The sequence below is a fragment of the Neopelma chrysocephalum genome, unplaced genomic scaffold (genome assembly GCF_003984885.1).
Source record: "Neopelma chrysocephalum unplaced genomic scaffold, ASM398488v2 Primary Assembly neopelma1_200, whole genome shotgun sequence".
Classification (NCBI taxonomy): Eukaryota; Metazoa; Chordata; class Aves; order Passeriformes; family Pipridae; genus Neopelma; species Neopelma chrysocephalum.
Window position 1 is genome coordinate 2,223,374 of NW_020897862.1, and position 19,452 is coordinate 2,242,825.

Here is a 19,452-nt window from a genome sequence, read left to right on the forward strand (position 1 = left end):
AAAAGGGCATCTGTGTGTCTTCAACTCAGCCTTTCCCCCCTTTTTTTTCATCTCATGTCCTCCCTGGAGCTCCATGCAAATTTATAAATTTATACCCGAATGAGGTAAAATCACCAAGGTTGACAGGGTCTTGGTTTCATTAATTCTGAAGCCTGACATGCCAGCCCTCCACCCTGGCAGGGCTATCATGGCTAGTGCAGGCTTCCTCATGGCTTATTAAACCAGCACCTTGGAAGACTGGCCTGAATTCATGGAATCATGGAATTGGTTAGGTTGGAAAAGACCTTTAAGGTCATTAAATCCAACCATTAACCCAGCACTGCCAAGCCCCCCCTGAAGTGGGGTTTAACCTCCAGGAGGTGTGAGGAGGCACCCAGTGTCCTCACTTGGGTGACCTGTATCAGTGTGATCCTGGGACTTCTGGGGACATCTCCTGAGGTTTCCTACTCCTGCAGCCCAGGAGGGAAGGGAGGCTGTGGGCTGGCTGGGAGCAGCTGGTGCTGAATGGTCTCCTCCGGGCAGTGGGGCAGCCCCAGCCCAAGTGGGAGCCACTCTGCTCCCCAGACAGACCAGGGTGCAAAGTCCTAGGCTTGGGAGAGGCTGAAGGCAGCACTCCCTGAGTTCCCTCTGCACAGGAGATACACCCTCACGGAGCTGTCTTTTTATTTGCAAACTGAGCAGTTGTACTGGAAGAGATTTAGCAAACATGGGACTGCACAATGCTGTGTGTACTGAGTCACACATCAGGGCTAGAGCCAACTAGCACTGTGAGCTACTGAGGCAAACATTGGAGAATAGTTACAATAGGCACCAAAAATATCTTCAAATGAGATCTTTCTGCATTGCTGCATGTTGGGTAACAGGGAGGGCTGACAGCCCAAGCTTAAACTCTACCCACATGCTCTAGAGCTCATCCTGGGCAAGGCAGGCAACTGGGATGGGAACAAAGCAGAGGAAAAGCAGGTTTGCTCCTGCAAAGGGAGCCCTGATTAGCCAACCTCACATAGGTTGGGAAAGTCCTGGCTCTGGCAGAGCTCTAGGGATTGACCCTGTGGTCCTGGCTCTGGCTGCATTTCAGGAGGGAGTGACTCCAGAGCTAGTAACATACTACTGGACCTGCAGCTCACACCTGCACAGGCACAGGGCAGGATTGGTCCTTACAAGATGTCTTCTGTTTGATTTTAAGGCTCCCAAGTAAGGGAGCTGCTCTTGGGGTCTCTTTGGAAGGTCTGCCTCTTGCAAGATTTTCTCATGGGTTTGCTCTGTGGTTGCTCTTTCTTCTCTACCACTCTTACAAAGTAAAGGAGCCACTGCCCCAAAGCCCAGCTCTGGTTTCAGAGACACAATTCCCCAAACTCAGATTCTGGGGGTTTGTCCAGACCATCTCAGCAGAATGGGAGAACACACTGAGTGCAGGGCAGGTAGTGAGCACCAAATCCGACTCAGCCTCCTGCCAGGTGACCCTTCAGCATCCTTCCCTCAGTCCCCAAACCCTTCCCTCGGATCCTGCTGCTCTCCACACCCTCGTGCTGGGCTGGGATCACACCTCAGGCTCTCCACAGCCCCTTCCTGCTCCCCATCTCTCCCACTGGTTTTGCAGCCGTTTTTTTCTGCCAGCGCAGGGCACTGAAAAGTGCTGGCACTGCCAAAAACCCTGTGTGCACTACGACTCCCCAAACATCCCTTTATTTTTATTGTTCTGTTAATTACTGTTTAAACTTTAATAAGTCACTTCGTCAGGAGGGGGGACCTGCAGTGAGGTTTCTGTGCAAACACTGGGCCCGGCAGTGACTCTAGTGTAACATAACCCTTTATACAATGTGGGAATGTTTAGACTGTAACAGAAACTTGTTATTTTAATGACAGTTAAAGGGGGGAAAAGAAAGAAAGGAGCGAATGAAAAAGGGAAGCAAGTTTGTTGGGGAAATGGCTCATCTCAATCTCTGTCTGGCCTCTTTTCTCTGGGCTTTAATGATAGCTGGATAAGGAGGCTTTATGGCTTCTGTTGAGGCAAGTCTTGTTCCCAGAGATGCCCTGTACGAGGCAGTGTGTGATCCCCTCAGTCGTGCGGGGTGAGGCCCACAGCAGAGAGATGCTGATGGAAGCAGCATGGCATGATTTTGCTCAGAGGCAGCAGCAGATGCCTAAAGCCAATTTGAGCTCAGTCTAATTATTCTGACCCACACAAGAGACTTTCCCCTTCTATCCAGAGCTTCTTCCACTGGTTAAGTTTTTAAGTAGCTGCGCTGAAACAGATGCTGGCATGTCATAGATAAGAGGGTCCAACATCCCATGGAAAAATGGACCCTGAAGCAAGAAAATGATGCCTTATTTTGAGTCCTGAAAAGGAGGAACCATGGAGACCTGAGGGAGATGAGGGGAAAGAACCTGGCTCACACTCTTGGCAATGGGAGAACAGAGGGTTTACAGGCATCCTTGGCTTTGGACTGTGACTGTTGACATCTGTATTGCTCTGAGGTAGTGGAGGTGCCTGTGCAGTGGCTGCTGTCCCTGCATCACAGCACTGAAGTCACCTCCAGGTTTGGCTTGGCTATATTTAGCACTCGCTATAGACAAGACCATATAGAGTGATATATATGATCTGAAAACCTTCAACTCCTGCTGACCTCTGCTGCTGCAGTGAAATCCCCCAAATCTGTGCGGTCTGCACGGGGAGTGACGCAAGACCAGGAGAAGGGAGAGCTCCCATGTTTTCCCGGGCAGGTTCCATGTTCCCCCTCCCCAGGTTGGTCACCAGTCCCTGGCAGTGCTGGTCCCCTGGGCAGCCCAGCCTTTTCTGCCAGACATGGCTGTCAGACCCACAGGGAATGAGGGGAGAGAAGGTGTGGGGGTGTGGGCTGGGGCACCAGAGCTTTGGGGAGGAGGAACGTGGAATGGTGTTGGGAACTTCAGGAAAGAGGGAAGGGAAAGAGCAACCTAAGGCTGAAGCTGGCGACTGGGAAGGGAAGGGGGCACAAAGGGCAAAATTTTGGAGGGAAGGGGAGATTAGGAGGATGTGGGGTGTAAGGAGCACTTTACTAGAAAAAAAGTGCCTGCTTCCTCAGGCACCAGCTCTGAGTCCAGTTCCTCTGTGCAGGGACCCTCTCCCCTCTTTGCTGAGTTCATGACCAGAACAGGAGCCTGCAGACTTACACTCCAGGCTTTTTGGTGAGGGCAAATGTAGGGTGGAGAGGGAGGGGATGAAATCCTGGGCCTCTGGGAATGTGTTTTCCCAAGTGGGTGAGCATGCAGGGAGCAGGCCAAAACGGTTCACGCTTTCCTCGCCCGCTGCTGGGGTTGTGATTGTTATTGATTGGGTTTGCTGTTCTCGGCACTTTGTGTTTTTCCAGCTGAGCGTTGGCTGCCCCTTGAATTTCATTTTATTTTTTATTATTTTTTTTACCTCTGGTTTAGTTCCTATACCCTCAGCCGTGGCAGATGGGGCAGGTGTGTGCCCAGCCCCTGTGCCGGCCAGCACTGTGGGGCTGGGCTGGGTCTGCACCAGGGCTGGGAGAGTGCAGAGGTCTGTGTAAGGTACCAGTAATGGGCAAACCTGCTGTCAGTAGGATTAAATTCATAAGTCTGTGTTATCTCTGGGTGTGTGTCGTACAAAAAGGTAAAGAAATCTGCTCTTGTAGAAAAAGCAGTGTCAGGGCTTGATGTTGGAGCAAATAATAGGAACATGCACAGGGATTTCCATGCTTGGGCATGGGTAATGTATAGCTGGCTTGGGGTGCATAAGCTTCAACCCCAAAGCCAAAGGGCCAAGGGAATTCCTAGGTGGAGAAATAGTTTTCATTTCCAACATCTGGTCATGTCTTTCAGACCCCACCAAGCCCCTCATGCTGGGCTGCTCTCCTTCCAGCCGTGCGCTCATGTCCGTCCTCCACAGAGCTGTGTCTGCTCACAGGGCCAGTGGCAGGAGCCATCCCTTCAGGAATGGCATTTTCCAGGTTCCTGTGTGAGGCTGAACATGTCCCAGCTGCAAAAATAACTAGCCTATATACCCTGTGGAAACAGGAGCAGCAGCGACACATCTGTCTGGTCTGGGCAGAGCCAGCTTGTGACTAATGCCCCAAAGGGGCATCGAGCGGCTGCGAACTCCTTGCCAGCGTGGAGGAACCCAAAATAGAGACCTTTGGGGAGGACTAGCCCCATGGAGGGTGAAGCTCTGCAGTGGGCAGAGCGAGAGATACCTCTGGGCCTCTTGCAGGACCAGTGGGTTCCAGCAAGATGTTAATATTGACTGGCTTCCCTCGCCCAGCCGCGGGGCCTGCGGGCACCGCCGGGCACCCGCGTCCCCCAGAGCACCCCCAGCCCCTGCCCCCCGGCCCCTCCTGCCTCCCCCGTGGCCGGTGGGGTCACTTTGGTTGGAGAGCACAAGCAGAGCTCAAGGATAGAGCCCCCTGGACGGAGCCAAGGAGCCACCGAGTAAAAACGCTGAGGTTTTCCTTTTCTGTACAGCGCGTTTCCCTAAATTGCCTTTGACTGTGTGCATCGCTAATGAAAGTTTATGCCCTTGTTAGAAGGACAGGCAGGTCCGTTCCAGTTAGGGCTGGGTCTATCCTTCTGCCAACTGCCCTCCCCAGCACACACACTTGCTCGCTCGCTCTCCCTGGTGAATAAGTGGAGGCTGTTATAAAAAAAAAAAAAAAAAAAAAAAAGAGGAGGGGAAAAAAAATTTCCATATTTGTGTAAGTTGCTTTAAAAGCATTTTATCATGTCATAAAAAAAAAGGAAAGTACTCTCGGAAATTGATCCTGCACACGAGCCCATTGGACAGAAGGACGTTGGGATGTTAATGGCTATTTTGCTCCAGGGTGGCTTATTAAAAAATTTATACATAAATGCTTAAAATTGCATAAATTATTTAAAAAAAAAACATAGTAAGCAATTTGCAATCCCGATCCACTTTTCCTCTTTTTCTTTCTCTTGTCATTCTTTTCTTCCCTTCTTTCTTACCAAAAAAAAAAAAAATTCCTTCCCCCTCCTCTCACCCTTGTCCCCTCCCTGTCTGAAAATGCGATGCGTCCAAAATTGTACATGTGTGTGGGAAAAATAAATAAGATTTTAAATGGTACCCGCCACTGGCCGGCAGAGCTTGCTACAAGGGGGAAATAATAAAAAAAAAAAATTAAAAAAAAAAGAAAAGAGGGGAGAAGAAAAAAGAAAAGAAAGAAAGAAGTTTGGATATGATGAGTGTTTCTCGCAGGCGTGGAATGTCACCCACATATCCTGGAGATTGTACTGGGGAGGTTTATGATGGTTTCCCATTGATTTGTTTCCCCGACGCAGCTGCCGACCTCTATTGAGGGACAAACATAATCAGCACTGACGCAAATTAGATGGTTATTCGTTTTGAAAATTGACAGAAAAACAATAAAAAAGATGAAATGCTCCCAAATCAATAGATATAATGAAATTCAAATAATCCGAGAGATGAGGTCTCCATGGCAACTGATAATGTGGAAAAGAAAACAATTTAATAAAGGACAGACACACTTTGAAAACAGATTGGGCAAAGGGAAGGCGGGGGGGCGAGGGAGCAAGGGGGGCCGTGGGTTGGGTGGTGGTGGGAGGGGGCAGCGGGAGGAGGTGGTGGTGGGGAGCCGGAGCCGCTGCCTCTCCGGTTGGTTAGCGGTGCTGTAGTGAAGGATCACTGTCCATCCCAAGGACGCTTGCCATAATTAAGAGAGGCTTTCGGTCCAGAAAGTGCAGATTCAGGTTTTAATACACAAAATTATTTCAGGAGCACTGAATCGGAAAGTCGTTTGTTATGACCTTCCTGAGAGGCCTGGAGCAGGGCATGTTGGAGGCGCGGCGGCTGAGCCAGCTGAGTTATGGCATATTTGTGTTTTTATAGTGCGGAGGGGAGGGGGGAAGGGGGGAAGAAGGTTAAACAGTATTTACAGCTCAGTTGTTTTCAGAAAGGAAAGAGAAATAGAGTTCATGAAAAGATGCGAGTGGAAGAGAGAGAGAGAGGGAGAGGGAGAGATCCCCTGCCCGGCACACACACTCCGCTGGGACGGCAGCTCCAGTGAGCCACTCACCGGTGCTCTGTTTGCCTTAAGGTGTGAGCTGCAGCTGGGCTGGGGGGACAGAGGGGCTCTTGGTGGGATGGGGAGTGTGTCTGTCCCTGCAGCCGAGTCTGTCTGCAGGGTCCAGCTGGGAGACCGCTGTCTTCTCACTCCAAGCTGCAGAATAAACCGCTCCTGGTGTGCTGAGTGTGTGTGTGTGTGTGTGAGTGTGCATGCAGTGCTCCGTGGTCATACCAGCACCTGCCTGAGTGGCTGCACGTGTGTGTGGCTGGTGGGCTCTGTGTGGGTGCTGGTGGGCTCTGTTTGGGTGCTGGTGGGCTCTGTTTGGGTGCTGGCCACCTGTGCAGGGCTGAGCGGAGCAGGGTCTTGCATGTCTGTCTGTCTGTACATATGTGTGCAGGTGTGACACCTGTACAGTCGCAGCTACACAGGCGTTGTGTGCATTAGCATGTGCTCTGTGTACACAGTGTTTCACGAGCACAGTCGTGTGTGTCTGTGGGCTGGGTCCTGTGTGCCTGTGCATGTGGTGGCACCTGCACGGCCACGTTTCCGTACACGTGTGTGCTCCCACTGACGGGTGTTTGCAGGCAGTGATAGCACAGGCGCATGGATGGGCTCACAAGGACAGGGCAGATAAGAAGATGAGCCCTAATGACCACAAGGAAGAGCAGTAAAAGGCAAGGCAGGGAATTAGAGAGGTGTGAGCACTGGGAAGCGTGGGGTGAGTGCCTGCATGGCCCAGCCATGGGGTTGCTCTCCCGTGCTGCTCTGACAGGAGTGCTGAGTTAACAACTCAGGGATGAGCCACTGCTCTCACACCAGAGCTCGCTCTCCTCTGGCCCAGCCATGAGCCTTTTCCACACAAACAGGGCGGACAAGGTTTCTCCAAATCACACTGCACAGCATGTGCAAGTCCCAGACATCTCCGGGGATTCAAGAGCTCCTGAGCTCCCAGTGCTGTGTGTGATGGGTGCCTGCTCTCTGGGTTCACAAAAGACTCCCAGTCCCACTTGGGAATCACAGAAACCTCTAAGGGATCTGAGTGCCCCCTGTGCATCCCCAGCCCAGAGCAGTTACCTGCTCACATACAGCTCAGGCAGTGCCTGGGGGCTCTGGGAAGGACAAGACTGAGGTGCTCTGGTTTGCTCTGTGTCTGCAGCTCTTGCTGAGCTCTCACCTCCTGCGGGTTCACACACTGATTTACTTTGCAGGACCTTGAAAGACCACAATAATGAACTTTCTCTGGCCCTGTGTTTCTCGGTGATGCAACAAGCATTCAGGCTCCCAACTCCTATTTAGCTCCTGACTTCCCACTGCAATTAATTAGGAGTCTGCATTCTTTGTTGGGTCTGAGCTTAATAGTGCTGAAAGGGATTGCAAATTGCTCCTAAACTGCCGACCAACTACCAACAGGGTTGGAGGGACCCTGTTTTAAGAGGTGGCTCACTTGACCCTGCCCTCAGTTAGGGATGAGCCCTGCCTGAGACCAGAAGCTGCTCTTCCCTGACTTGGGCCATGGTGGGTTTGGATTCTCCGTAAAGTCACTCGTTAAAGATGAGCCACCAAGAGGGACTGCTGAAACTTTGAGCAATTCCCTTCCAAATCTGTGTCTTTCAAGAGACCTGTTGTCTCTCCCAGGTCCTTTTTATTCCCCTAGCATCAGATATTTGCAGCTAAGTCTGATCCCACCTCCACGATTCCCTGCACCCCCTGCCCTGGCTCCTGCAACATTTGCAGAGGTGTCTGTGCAGTGTTCCAAGAGGCTCGTGTCTTGGCCTCTTCTTCATTCCTTGGGAGCTGGGTCCCACACGGGCTGGCAGGCCCTGCTCCAGAAGCTTTCCCAGCCCTCTGCTTCCACCATCCCTTCCCTCCCTGTGTGCATCTACCGGGTCCTGCTGGCACAGCCCCCGGCCTGTGTCTGTGTGCTGTGGGGAGCAGAAGTTAGGCACCATGTTTGCATTTAGTTGCCCTGACAACACGTCTGGCTTCATAGGGAGTTTTCCAAGGGCCACAGCCGGCCTGCAGGGACCTGAGGGTGATGAGCTATTGCTCTTCACTCTCCCTTTTGCGTCTTTCTCCTTGGTTTTCTTCACAACCTGTGAGGAGATTGATGGCGGGATTGTGATGTAGATGTTAGCAGTTCTGCTTGATTTATAGAGTTACTTAGGCTGAGTGAGGCCACTTATGCTCCTCTGGATAGTAAACCTTTTGACTGGACTAAAGAATTAATAATAAATAAATAAGGCAAGGAGGAGAAACTGGATCAGAAAAGCTGATCCTCTTGGCTTTATGTTATCTGAAAGAAAGACTCTGAGGCTAGAAACCTCCCAGGGAGCTGCTGCTCAGCCTAGGGAGCCCAAGACCCCACTCACTGTGTTGGGCTGGAGCACTGAGAGCAGGTTTTCATGAGGAGAAAACTGTTGAAAAGCCTTATCAAAGATCCTGCATTGACAGATGAGCTGGCAAGTTGGTTGCAGGACACAAGGGACTTTTGAGCTTCAATCTGTCCTGTATCAGTGCTTTTCCTCTGCTGTTACTTGAACTGCAATAGTACCTAAAATTGCAAAGACACCGAGCCCACTAAGCTGAGCAAGAAATCCTTGCCCAATGGGTGACCACTGAAGGGACCCAGCAGGTCAAGGGCAGAAGGGAAGCCTGTATGATATCCTTTGCCCAAGGAGAAGGAGCAAGTCAGTAGCAGATCAGGAGCATAACCAGAGTTCCTGACTCCATTTCCCACTTTTTCCCCTCTTCTTTATGCTCACCTCCTTTTGTTAATTCTGGAAGTTCCCTGTGTTACCTGTATGCAGAAAGGGGCTTGTTTCTTGCCCTTTGGGGGTTCAGGGCACGTGAGTGCAGAGCAGGGCAAAGGGAAGGGGCAGAGACGAGGAGCTTTGCCTCTGCACCTGGGGGTGGGCAGTGGATTCTTAGCGGCTCTCCCAGTGAGGAAGCCGGGGGTTGACAAGATCAAAGCACATTTAGGATCATTTTTGAGATCTGCCTAGGAAAAGGTTCAGACGTGCGTTACTAAAGAGCTGTGAAGAAGGATTAGTCCTGTCCTTGCTCGCAGTTGAACCACTTTCCCCACCAGCTGTGCCAAATGCCTGTGAAGAGCTGGTGGAGCGGCAGCAGAGCAGGTCAGCGGCAGGTGAGGAGGGAGTGTGGCAGAGGCAGCCCCTGCGAGGCAGAGGGGTCGGGGGAGGCTGGAGCAGGGCCCCGTGCGGGGCTGGAGGGGCAGGTGAGGAGGTCCCTGCGGCGGGATGCGGCACCGAGGAGGCAGCGCAGCGTCCGCAGGTGTCCGTCCTGCTCCGCTGCCTCCCGGCCGCGCTCGGCGCTCCAGCGGGGACTCTGCGGACTCGGGAGCACTTGGAGTTGCAGCCCATTGCACCATTGCAGCAGGAGTGGCTGTGCGAGGGCCAGCTCACTCCTAGTGTGAGGTCTGCTCTGCCTTTCTCTCCCTGGCCAGTGATATATGGCATAAATTAGGCCTCTGAAGGGGGATACTGCATCCTTAAGAAGAAATATGTCCTCATTTTTCTTAAACACCGTTTGCACTGAGTGAAATGTTTAGAAGGGACGCTGAGGGATAACTTTATTTCTTACTAGGGAGTTCAGAGCCGTTCAGTTAAACCCATAAAACACTGGGAGTAGGGAAGCTGACAGCCTGCCCGTGCATTAGAAAAGCCATTACTCATCTAGGGGAAATTCACCCCATGCTGGAGCCTCACGTTACCAATGGGGTGGTCCAGGGGAGGACACGGGATCATCTCCCTCGGCCATCTAAGGGGTCAGTAGGATGCTGAGAGGTGAAAAAGACTCTGTAACAATCCAGCACAGTGACAGAGTGCTGATGTGGAGGTCTCAAAGCACTGAGTAAAGCCCACTGGTGGGTAATCATCCTCATTCCACCCCCCTGCATGGGGAAATTAAGGCACAGAAAGCTGGGGGGACTGATGGTTACACTGTGATTGGAAACCAGGCTGGAAGCCAGCACTCTTGGCTCTTAACCCCCATCTTAAATCACCAAAACCAAATTCCCTCGCAGAGGCAAGGAGTGAAAGTCAGGAGTCGTGGCTCCACCTTCATTTGTTCAACATTCAGCCCTTTCTTCCCAATGGGATTTAGAAAATCTGCTGGAAGAGGAAGGCAAGGTCTTGTAGGTGATAGCAATGGGAATTCCTGTCTCAGATGATGGTTGATGATGTGATGGGCTGCGTTACAGGTGTGTCTGGGTGGGCTTCTGCTCTCATACCTCACCTGGCCAGTGCAGGCTGCCATAGCTCCCCCAGTGACTGGCAGTCCAAGGGCCACCCAGGGCACCCAGAGTCATGGCAGACAAGACATCGGCCACCAAGAGGGTGGTGACTTTCTCTTTGATATTTTATTTTGGAGGCTTGACACCAAAAGATTTAATATTTGTTTGAAATGAGAAACAGTTCTCAAATGAATTTGGAGAGCCTGGGAATTAATGTCAGCCCCCCCCTCCCCTCCCTAAACACCCCTCCTGCCCGTCAGCTCAGTCCCCCCCCTTTCAATTTCTGAAGCCTGCTGATTTGAATATTTATAAATATCAGTAAATTATTTATTGTAGCAATCTGCTGTGCCATTTCACCAATCGCCGTTAACACTTTAGGGCTCGCTCTTCAGGAGGACGCGACTGCGGGAGACACTGGGCACTGGGGAGGGGGTCCCGCCTGCTGGATGCCATGCTGGGAGGGGTTCCCTCTGTGGGTGGCACTGGAAGGGTTGGAATGTTTGCAGGAGAGGATGGGGACCCTCTGTGTCCAGTTCCAGGGGACAGTGGGAGAAGACATGGCTGGGAAGGGAGGCTCGTGTGGATAGGGGGACAGTGAGGGGATGGCCCGATGGGGTGGGCTGCTTGCTGCAGTGTGAGGGGACCTGCCTCTGTCTCAGAGCTCAGCACTCACCCTCTTTGCTTGTAGTTTCTGTTCCCCTGAGGAGGAAAATTCCTCTTGGTTTCTCCTGTCCCATTCCCTCCCTCCAGAAATGCACTGAGAATACACACTGCTCAGAGATGATTTGGCTATTTTCTGTTTGGGGAAAGGGGGGGCTCCCTGTGCATGAGTTCTTCTCCTGGAGAATCCTTGTCAGCAGCACTGGAGCAGCCAAGTGGCTGGGTGGGAAACAGGAGCAGCCCCAGTGCAGGGCACCAGCGTCTCCAGAGCTCACCCTCTGCTCTCGGGGTGTCTGTGACCCACTGCCCAGCGCTGGTTCCTGTGCACGGCCTCTCACTGTCACTGGAAAACTACAGCTGAACTCTGCAGCTGAGCAGGGTGAGCAGAGGGAAGCAGGACAGGCTCGCTGAAGTGAACTGGCACTGCTTTCTGCCCCTTTGGGCCGGGGCTGAACCAGGCTCTGGGAGCTGGAAATAGGGAAAGAAGTGGCCCCTTGTGGGGCTGGAGATGCCTGCGTGGCAGGAGAAGGTGAGGCAGTGCAGAATGCAGGCAGACTGCACTGCCATGGGACCAGGGCAGAGTCCCTGGCTTTTCCTGCACGGTTTATGGATGGGATGTGTGGGGAGAGCCCTCACGGCTGTGGGAAAGCAGGGAGTGTAGCTGGCAGCGCTTCAGTGAGGACACCCTGGCTGCTCGCTTCGTTTCTCCTCCCACGTCTTTGATTCTCCTTCTCCTCCTGCCCAGTGCTGAGCTGGAGCCTGTCAGGTCCCACTGTCACACCGAGGGCTTTCCCCACTCCGTGCAGACACACACAGGCAGGATCCATGCAGGGCAGAGGAGGTTGTTAAAGAGCCTTTGTGAACTCCCCAAGGTCAGCCAGAAGAGACAGCATCCACTAATCCAAGGTCATTTCCTGGGCTAAAAGCAATAAAATGTTTTATTGATAAACTGAGGAGGGGAAAATACACACTAAATCCACTCTCACACGTTGTGGGCCATGCCTGGGATGTTCTGCCTTTGCCCTGGCCCTGCCTGGGGTAATGCACGAGTCTTCGTGCTAGAGGGGAAGTGTTTTCTGGAAGGGGCTGAGCGTTTGGCTGCCTGCCCTGCCTCCTCCCGGTGTGTGGCTGGGCAGCTCCAGGGCACTGCTCCTGGGAAGCGTGTTCCCAATGCCCCAGTGGCCTTCTGCTGTGAAGGTTTGGCTCCATTTTAGGGACCTCAGCTCAAGTGTGAAGAGGCTCCAGTGTGCAGCATCCTCACCCCACCGAGCCGTGCTGCCCTCGTGTTTGGGGCTGCTGGGCCGACTGGAGCCTCTCCAGTCGAGCTTGCAGCACAGTGGTTAAAAAGCAGAGGACCGTGCAGCATGTCGGCCCTCCTTTCCTCCCCCTCCCCGCCCCAAATAATGCCGTTAATAATTAATCGAATGAGAGCTTGCAGCTCCTGGAAAGCTGGCACTGGGACCTCCCTCTTGAACGGAGCTGCTCAGCTGGGCTTAAAACTCTTCAATAGAAATATGAAAGCTCCATCTGTTCCACGTACCCAGCCCTCTGAAGTGACAACGCTGTCCCTCCCCAGCCAGCACCCCTCTCCTCCCCCCAGCACGGGCCCTCCTGCCCCTCCTCTCCTGCCCTTCCTCAGCCCCTGCCCCATCACAGGGGTCCTGCCTGCACCCCTGGCTCTTCCCACACCAATAAGCTCTGCTGTTACCCTCCACCCGTGCCAGCTGCTTCATCCAGCTCCCACACGTCCCTTTTTCACAGCTGGGACCCTTTCTCCCCTCTACCAGGATGTGTTTTCATTGACCCCAAGCTAAAGGCAGAGTTGGACTCTTTCCTCCTCTCCCTGCAAAGCCAGACTTCTCTCTGCAGCAGTTTGCCCGGTGGCTGGGATGGCCTATTTCTGTCTGGGCTGCAATCCTTTCATTCCTGCACACAGTGTGCTCCCAGAGCCCCTCTTCTCCCTTGGGGGAGACAGGGCCAAGCCATGCCCACCTTGGCAGCACCTCACAGTGGAGTTCATGAGTGAGAAGGTGCTGCTTTGGGGGCTGTGTGGAGGGAGAGAGCTGGGGGCTGTACGTGGGGTGCTGGCAGCACATGGTGACCAAGGGGGCAGTGGGGGCAGAAAGGTCACGGGGTGACAAGGCAGTGAAATGGCGAGTTTTGTCCCCCTCCTCGCCAGCCGTGGATGCAGAAGCTGTACCTTCCCTTCCAAGGGAGGATTGCTCTCAAGATGCCACAGGGATGGGTGCGGAGCAGGGGCAGCTGGTGTCTCCTCACAGGGTGTGGGGAGGGGGCAAGGGGAGTAAACTCCCGGTGGCATTGTTTTCAGAGGAAGTGCTCAGTGTAAATAGAGCATGTGGGAGAGTTTGTCCTGGGCAGAGATGAAAAGTCCGTGTGACAAGCTCAGGTTATAAACGGCTTCCTCAGATTGATGTGAAATCAAAACATTTCTATTTAGATGAAGAAAATGAAGGGGGATGTTTACTTAGGCTGGAATCTTTAAACAGTGCAATGGAGACACGGGGTGATTTGGGGTGGGGAGCTCGGCCTGGGGGGAGGGAGCCTCTGCCTGACTTTGAGGGTCCAGCAGTCCTGACCTTGGGCAGGTACGAAGGTCCCTCATCCTACAGCTCAGCTCCTCTCCCTCTGCCTGAGAGAAGGAAACACAGGTGTCCTGGCCCCCTCCTACATGGCCATCTTTAGCCCTTCTTTGTAAGAAGGGTTTCCCTTCTGCTGGTGAACCTGACAGCCTAAAAGAGGGGAACAGGAACGTTGATACAGGTAATGTCCCTCCTATTCCACAGGCAAGGAAATAAGGCAATGGAAAGATAAAATAATGTGTCCAGACTTGTGGAGAGGTGGTTGCAAGGTTGGCAGGAGAAGCTGGGAGTTCTGATTTCCAGCCATACGAGATAGGTGGGATGGAGATGTGCAAGAGCCCCAATATTACAGCAGCAAATCCCATCCCAGGAAGGTCTGTGGGAGGATTAATTTTGTAGATTAGGGAAATGGTACGTTTTCAGAGCTTGCTTTATTTTTAACTTGAACTTTAGGAAAATATTCTCAAAATGATAAAAAGTCCTAAACACAAGGAGAAGAGACAAGAAAGATGCCAAGGGGCAGGGCAGGAGCTGGGGGGAGAGGCTGGGGAGGCAGAGGGGCAAAGCCAGGGTGTGTGTGATGGAAGGAGGCAGAACAGGAGTGGAAGACAAGTTGCAGGCTCCCTGGAGTTGCTGCGTACGCGGCAAGTGCAGCCTCGGGAACGTCTGTTCCTCTCTTCCTTTGAATAAATATTTATATATTCATTTGCCGGCTGGTGCACACACTTGGCTGCTCACCTCCAGACCAGAATAATGGGACCTGCCCTCCTGGCAGGAAGGGGGAGGGCAGCGGGGGTTCGAGCTGCCGCGTGTCTGCCTCCCAGTTATCTCCAGCTGCGAGCGGTGCTGATCTCACCAGTTAAGCAGGGCTGGGTGTCGTGAGAACGTGGACGGGGAATCACCGGGCAGTTGAGGAGAGAGGCTGGTGATTCCGTGCTGACCCAGTGCCCCGGCCCCGGGCAGGCCCCGCACGGCCCGGCAGCATCGTCCCCACCACCCGCATCGCCGGGGCTCTGCTGGTGTCCTGGCCAGGCTCCAGCTGGAGCTCACAGCAGCCTCCCGAGATTCCCTCTGTGGTACCAGTTGCGCACAGGATCGGCCCGCGCTTTCTGCCCTAAATAGAGCGGGAATGCGGTGGGAAGGGAAGGTGCCAGCACTCAGAGAGTCGCAGCTTCCCGGGCGCCTGCCTGTGCCCATCTGTATGCGCGAGGGCTGCGCGCTGTGCTGGGAATGTGTGAGAGGGGAATGCGTGGGGGAACGCACAGGAATGTATTTTGGGGAGATGGGACTTCTTAACCTGTGCGTGTAGGACTCTGCTGGTGGAGCGTGCCAGCGCATACGCACAGCTCCTCAACAGCTATAATTTCTGGATGGGGAGGGACGTGTCTGGGGGCACCGTGTGCTTTCCCGTCGTGAAAGCATGATTGCACGTAGGTGTTAGTGCCGGGGGGTGCCTTGGGAAAGTGGAGGAGTACATTTTGCCTCCCTTTGTGTGGGGGGCTGATATATTTGTCGGGGGGTTATTTTTCTTGCGGTCCCTGACAGGGAAGCGTGTCTGAAGCTGTCAGGAGTTTACGCTAAGCAGCCACTCTCTGGCTTTTGGACAGCAGGTCTAAAGTTTCAGTCTGTTTGTATTGGGCTGTCATGTTACGGGATTAGGGGCTGTCACGGTGGCTTCTGGATGCATTGTAGGGGGTCTGATTAATCTCACTGTGCTTCTGTGCAGCAGCACCTCTGTGCTGGTGACAGGGAGGTGTGGGCTGAGCTGCCACAAGGGACTCCTGTGCAGTGGTGTCTCACCATTCGAGGTCTGGAGATGGGTTCTGTTTGCTCTCTCCATGTGACCAACCCCTCTTTCAGCATGACATGAAATCCAAGAGTCCATTTTGGAGGGACCTCCAGCAACATTCCCACAGCAACTCCAGTGGTGTGTGTGACCAGCAACTGTTTTATTGGGTGCTCTTCCCGAGTCCTGGGACAGGGCAGGGTTTGCCCTGGCTCTGCGCTGGGGGAAGAGCCAGGCTGTGTGCCCGCTGCAGCCTTGGGACCTTTAACCCTGCTTAGTCTGGGCATCTCTCAGCGGTGTCAGAAGTAAAGAGGGAAATGAGACAATGCACCTGCTTTAGAATCAGTTTTTTGCTTTTATTTGCGATTGAATCTTGTTAATTGTTTGTGCAATAATCATGCAAGTGACTCTGATAGGGACCATTTAGTTCAAGATTCTCCATGACCTTGAAGTTAAGACCTTACCTTCTTCATCTCTCCCCCCACCTTCTCTTACCCCTCCTTTACTAGCTGTCACATATGAATAAACTACATTAAAATAACAAACTCACACTAATTAGCTGATTGTGCTGGGAAGTATGAGAGCAGAATTTCCTGTGGGTGAGAGCGAGCAGGCAAAGGGGCCTGATCAGCCGATACCAACCCACAACGAATGTCTCCTGTACAGCTGTCACACCCCAGTCTGGGTCTGGTGCTCCAGCACCTGCTCTTGCCAGGGCTCCTGTCCTCCATACTGGTTCTTTCTGGTGTATACTGGTTCTCTTTCCTGAGACTGAGCACAAATGCCATTAGGTGAAACCCTCACTAGGGTGGGCTTGGCGAGCTGTTCTCCCTGCTAGAGGTGCTTGGGTGCACTCACTGGCTGGTGTGGGTTTGGCACCCAGCACATCTGGAATGGAGCTGGGGACCTAAAACAGGTGGTGCTGCAGTCTGAAGGAGACTGTGATTGGGCTTTTAACAGACCTCATATCGTGCCTCAGCCATGAGCAAAGGCTGGTCTGTACCTGAGGTGTTTGGGGCCTTTTGAGCCCAGTTCTGTCCCAGCATACATACACATCTCTTTCTTGAGGCCAGTGGCATCCTTTGGTCCCAGCAAGTTAAGAGCCTGCTTCTCACCGAGCTCTCCTGGCTGGGCTTTTGCTTGGAGCTTAGGAAACATGTGGCAGCTCCATTCCAAGGATGACACTGGCCATGCCTGAACACCCATTGGGTTGTCACCAGCCGTTTGCTGTTTGGGTTCAAGTTGTCTGATCCCACTAATGCCCTTCCTTGCTTCTTTCCCCTCTCTCTTTCCAGCTGAAAGAACTATATGCACTGACGCAGCCTCAGGAAAACCCACAATGGCTGCCAAGCGCAAAGGCGGCCTGAAGCTAAATGCCATCTGTGCCAAGCTGAGCCGCCAGGTCGTCTTCGACCACGGGGGAGCCGAGCAGGCGCGCGCCGACAAGGGGCCGCAGCGGGACAGCGGCAACAAGGACCTGCCTCAGCCCGGCACCAAGGAGCTGGGGACAGAGTTCTCAGATGGACTCAGCCGCGTGCAGAAGATCGAGGAGGACAAAAGGAGGGAGGTGATTGAGAAGTGGGTGAACGGGGAGTACAACGAGGAGCCCTTGCTGGGGCGAGTGGAGGGCAAGGAATGTAAGGGCGCCGAGAGCGCGGAGGTGCCCCCAGAAGGGGTTTACATGGTGCAGCCCAAGGGCTGCAGCGACGAGGAAGATAACGGGGACGAGGCAGACGCTCTGAGGGGCTCGCAGGATGGCAACTTCTTGGATGACAGGGATTCGGACGGGCCAGCCTTGAAGGATGATGCCTACCGGTCCTCCAGTGGCGAGCCAGGCTCCAAGCTGGGGGCAGGAACCACCTCAGGTAAGCCCTCCATGCCCTCCACCTCTCCACACAGTCACGTTTTCTTGGTTCCCATGCCCAGGTCCAGCACCAGGCAGCCAAGGGGGAGAGTGAGAGCCCTGATTCCCTCACAGAGGCCTGGCATTTTACTCTTGGGACCACATGGACTTTGTCTCTGGCTCAGCCTCCCCATCCCAAGAGGGGTGTTGTGAGGGTGGTTGTGGCTGGATGGATCGTTCCAGACCACAGATCCCTAGGTAGAGCAGATCTTCCTCTCAGACTCCTGTACACCCCTCTCATGGCCACAGCTGCGGTGGGTGCTGATTTCCTCCTCATGCATTCCCACATGAGGGAAGGAAAGCAGAGAGAGCCCTTGTGGCAGATCACGTCCCCAGGCGTGTGGTGGATTGTGTGACCACACTCACGGCCCCTCCGTCAGTGGGGACACACCGCGGGACCGGCACTGACCGCGGGACCCAGGGACAGGCCGGGGGAGCTCCGGGAGCTGCGGCGGGGCCGCCCCTTCCCGGCCCCCGGTGCCGATCCCGCTCCTGCGGGAGCCGGGCATCAGCGCTGTGACAGCGACACTGCCCCTCCTGGGTGTCACCGCAGAGCCATCCCTTCTCCGTGTCCCTGCAGAGCCATCCCTTCTCGCTCCCTCCCCCGGCCGGAGGGGCTGAGGTGATGCTCGCTGTGGCCTTGCCCCCCTCATGAGGGGCCCATCCTCGAACTCTGCCCACCCTGAGCTCAGGATCAGGCTGGTGCAGCTGCTGGTCCCAAAGCTCAGTGTCCCCCACCAGCTCCATCCAGGACACCAACTCGTGTGCAGGTACAAGGTGTTCTCCCCAGCCTGTGTGTGCATTTCCTATTTTCAGATAGCTTCTGCCTTATTTTTGTGGTTCATTCAAAAGCTGAATTCAGCAAGAGGTGTTGGGAAAAGCCCCAGAGGAATTTCGTGCTCCCTTTCTGATGCACATGTTCCCCCCAGATTGATTTGGGGGGGCGTATGAGTGCTAAGTCTTGGTAAAAGCTTTGGGTAAATTGAATTCTCTCCATTAGGGCAGAGCAGCTCCCTCCCCCAATTTGTCACTCAGCTGGGCTGAATCTGTAATTGAAAGATCTCCCCCTAATCTGCTCCACCTGCACGCACCCCTCCCCTGATCTCAGCACTTTGTGAATCCATCAAACTTTCCTGCTTTTGTGTGCGCGCATGTTTTCCTCCTCCTGTTAATAATGCAGCCGAAACTCATCTCCGTCTGTCCGTTCCCCTTCTGGAGAGGCACATTCTCTAGTCTTCACGAGTTCAGTGGCAGCGCACATAATTATGCATATAAGATATAAACAGAGCTGTTTAATTATCCTTCGCCACATCAGTGACAGAGTAATTAACAAACATTGCAAGATCAATGAGGAAAAGTGTGACCTTCAGTTTCCTTTGATAGGAAAGCCCTTGTCGTTCCCAGACACAAGGTGATTGTGCCTGGACTCTGTTTTTAGTTTGTTTTAATTCACACCACCACCACCCCCCCCGCCGTTTGCAGCTTTTATTCGCTATGGAAACTGAAAGGAGGGGAACTTAAATGTAAAAAAAATGTTACCAAACTGGGGAAAATGAAAAGGAGCTGAGGTTTCTTACTGGGGTGGGAGATCTCAGTTAAATGCCTTTGCAGGACTGTGTTGTCAAGGGATTATGCAAAAACGTGTAAGTGTTGGGGGGGGGGGCTGAAGCCTCATTTCTGTCTAAGGCAGGTAATGGCACACGGGGGGTCCAGTTTACATTTACAGCCACGTGGGATTTGACTTGCAAACAGACGTGCTGCCACGTCTGAGCGTCTGTTGCGAGAACCCTGTTATAAATGTCATTTGCAACATTTCCCTGAAAAGCACAAACTGAAACATCCCTTGCTTTGGAAAGGACAAACCTATTTTCCTTTTTTTATTCTGTCAGTGTTCTGGAAATTAATTTTAAACTGTTCATCACCAAGTCCTCTCAGACCTGGTGGTACTGGGTGCGAGTTAAGTTTATTCCAGTGAGATCTGGAACTGCCTATGCCAAAAAGGAGGCTTTCTTCCTGGGAGTTGGGGGGTAGCAGGAGTCAGATGAAAGGAGAGGAATACAGCTCTGCCCTCCCAGTCAATGTGGCTTTTGGGGAGTCATTGCAGAAACCTGGTTTTGAAGGTTTTGAGCACCAGTTGCTCCCTCTGAGGACATAGAGGGTACAGGGCTGGCTGTGCTCAGCAGCATTTAAAACTGAGCCCACACTTTGAT

General features: G+C 53.2%; 1 protein-coding gene across 13 annotated transcripts in view; it reads left to right on the plus strand.

Annotated features, from left to right (window-relative positions):
- The window catches only part of CASZ1 (castor zinc finger 1), a 284,376-nt gene that overhangs the window by 219,117 nt on the left and 45,807 nt on the right, over positions 1 to 19,452 (plus strand). For all 13 annotated transcript variants that reach the window (XM_027702933.1, XM_027702942.1, XM_027702935.1 and 10 more), the window contains one exon: positions 16,635 to 17,204. In XM_027702933.1, the coding sequence (XP_027558734.1) occupies positions 16,635 to 17,204 (570 nt within the window). The remainder of the gene's footprint in view (positions 1 to 16,634; positions 17,205 to 19,452) is intronic.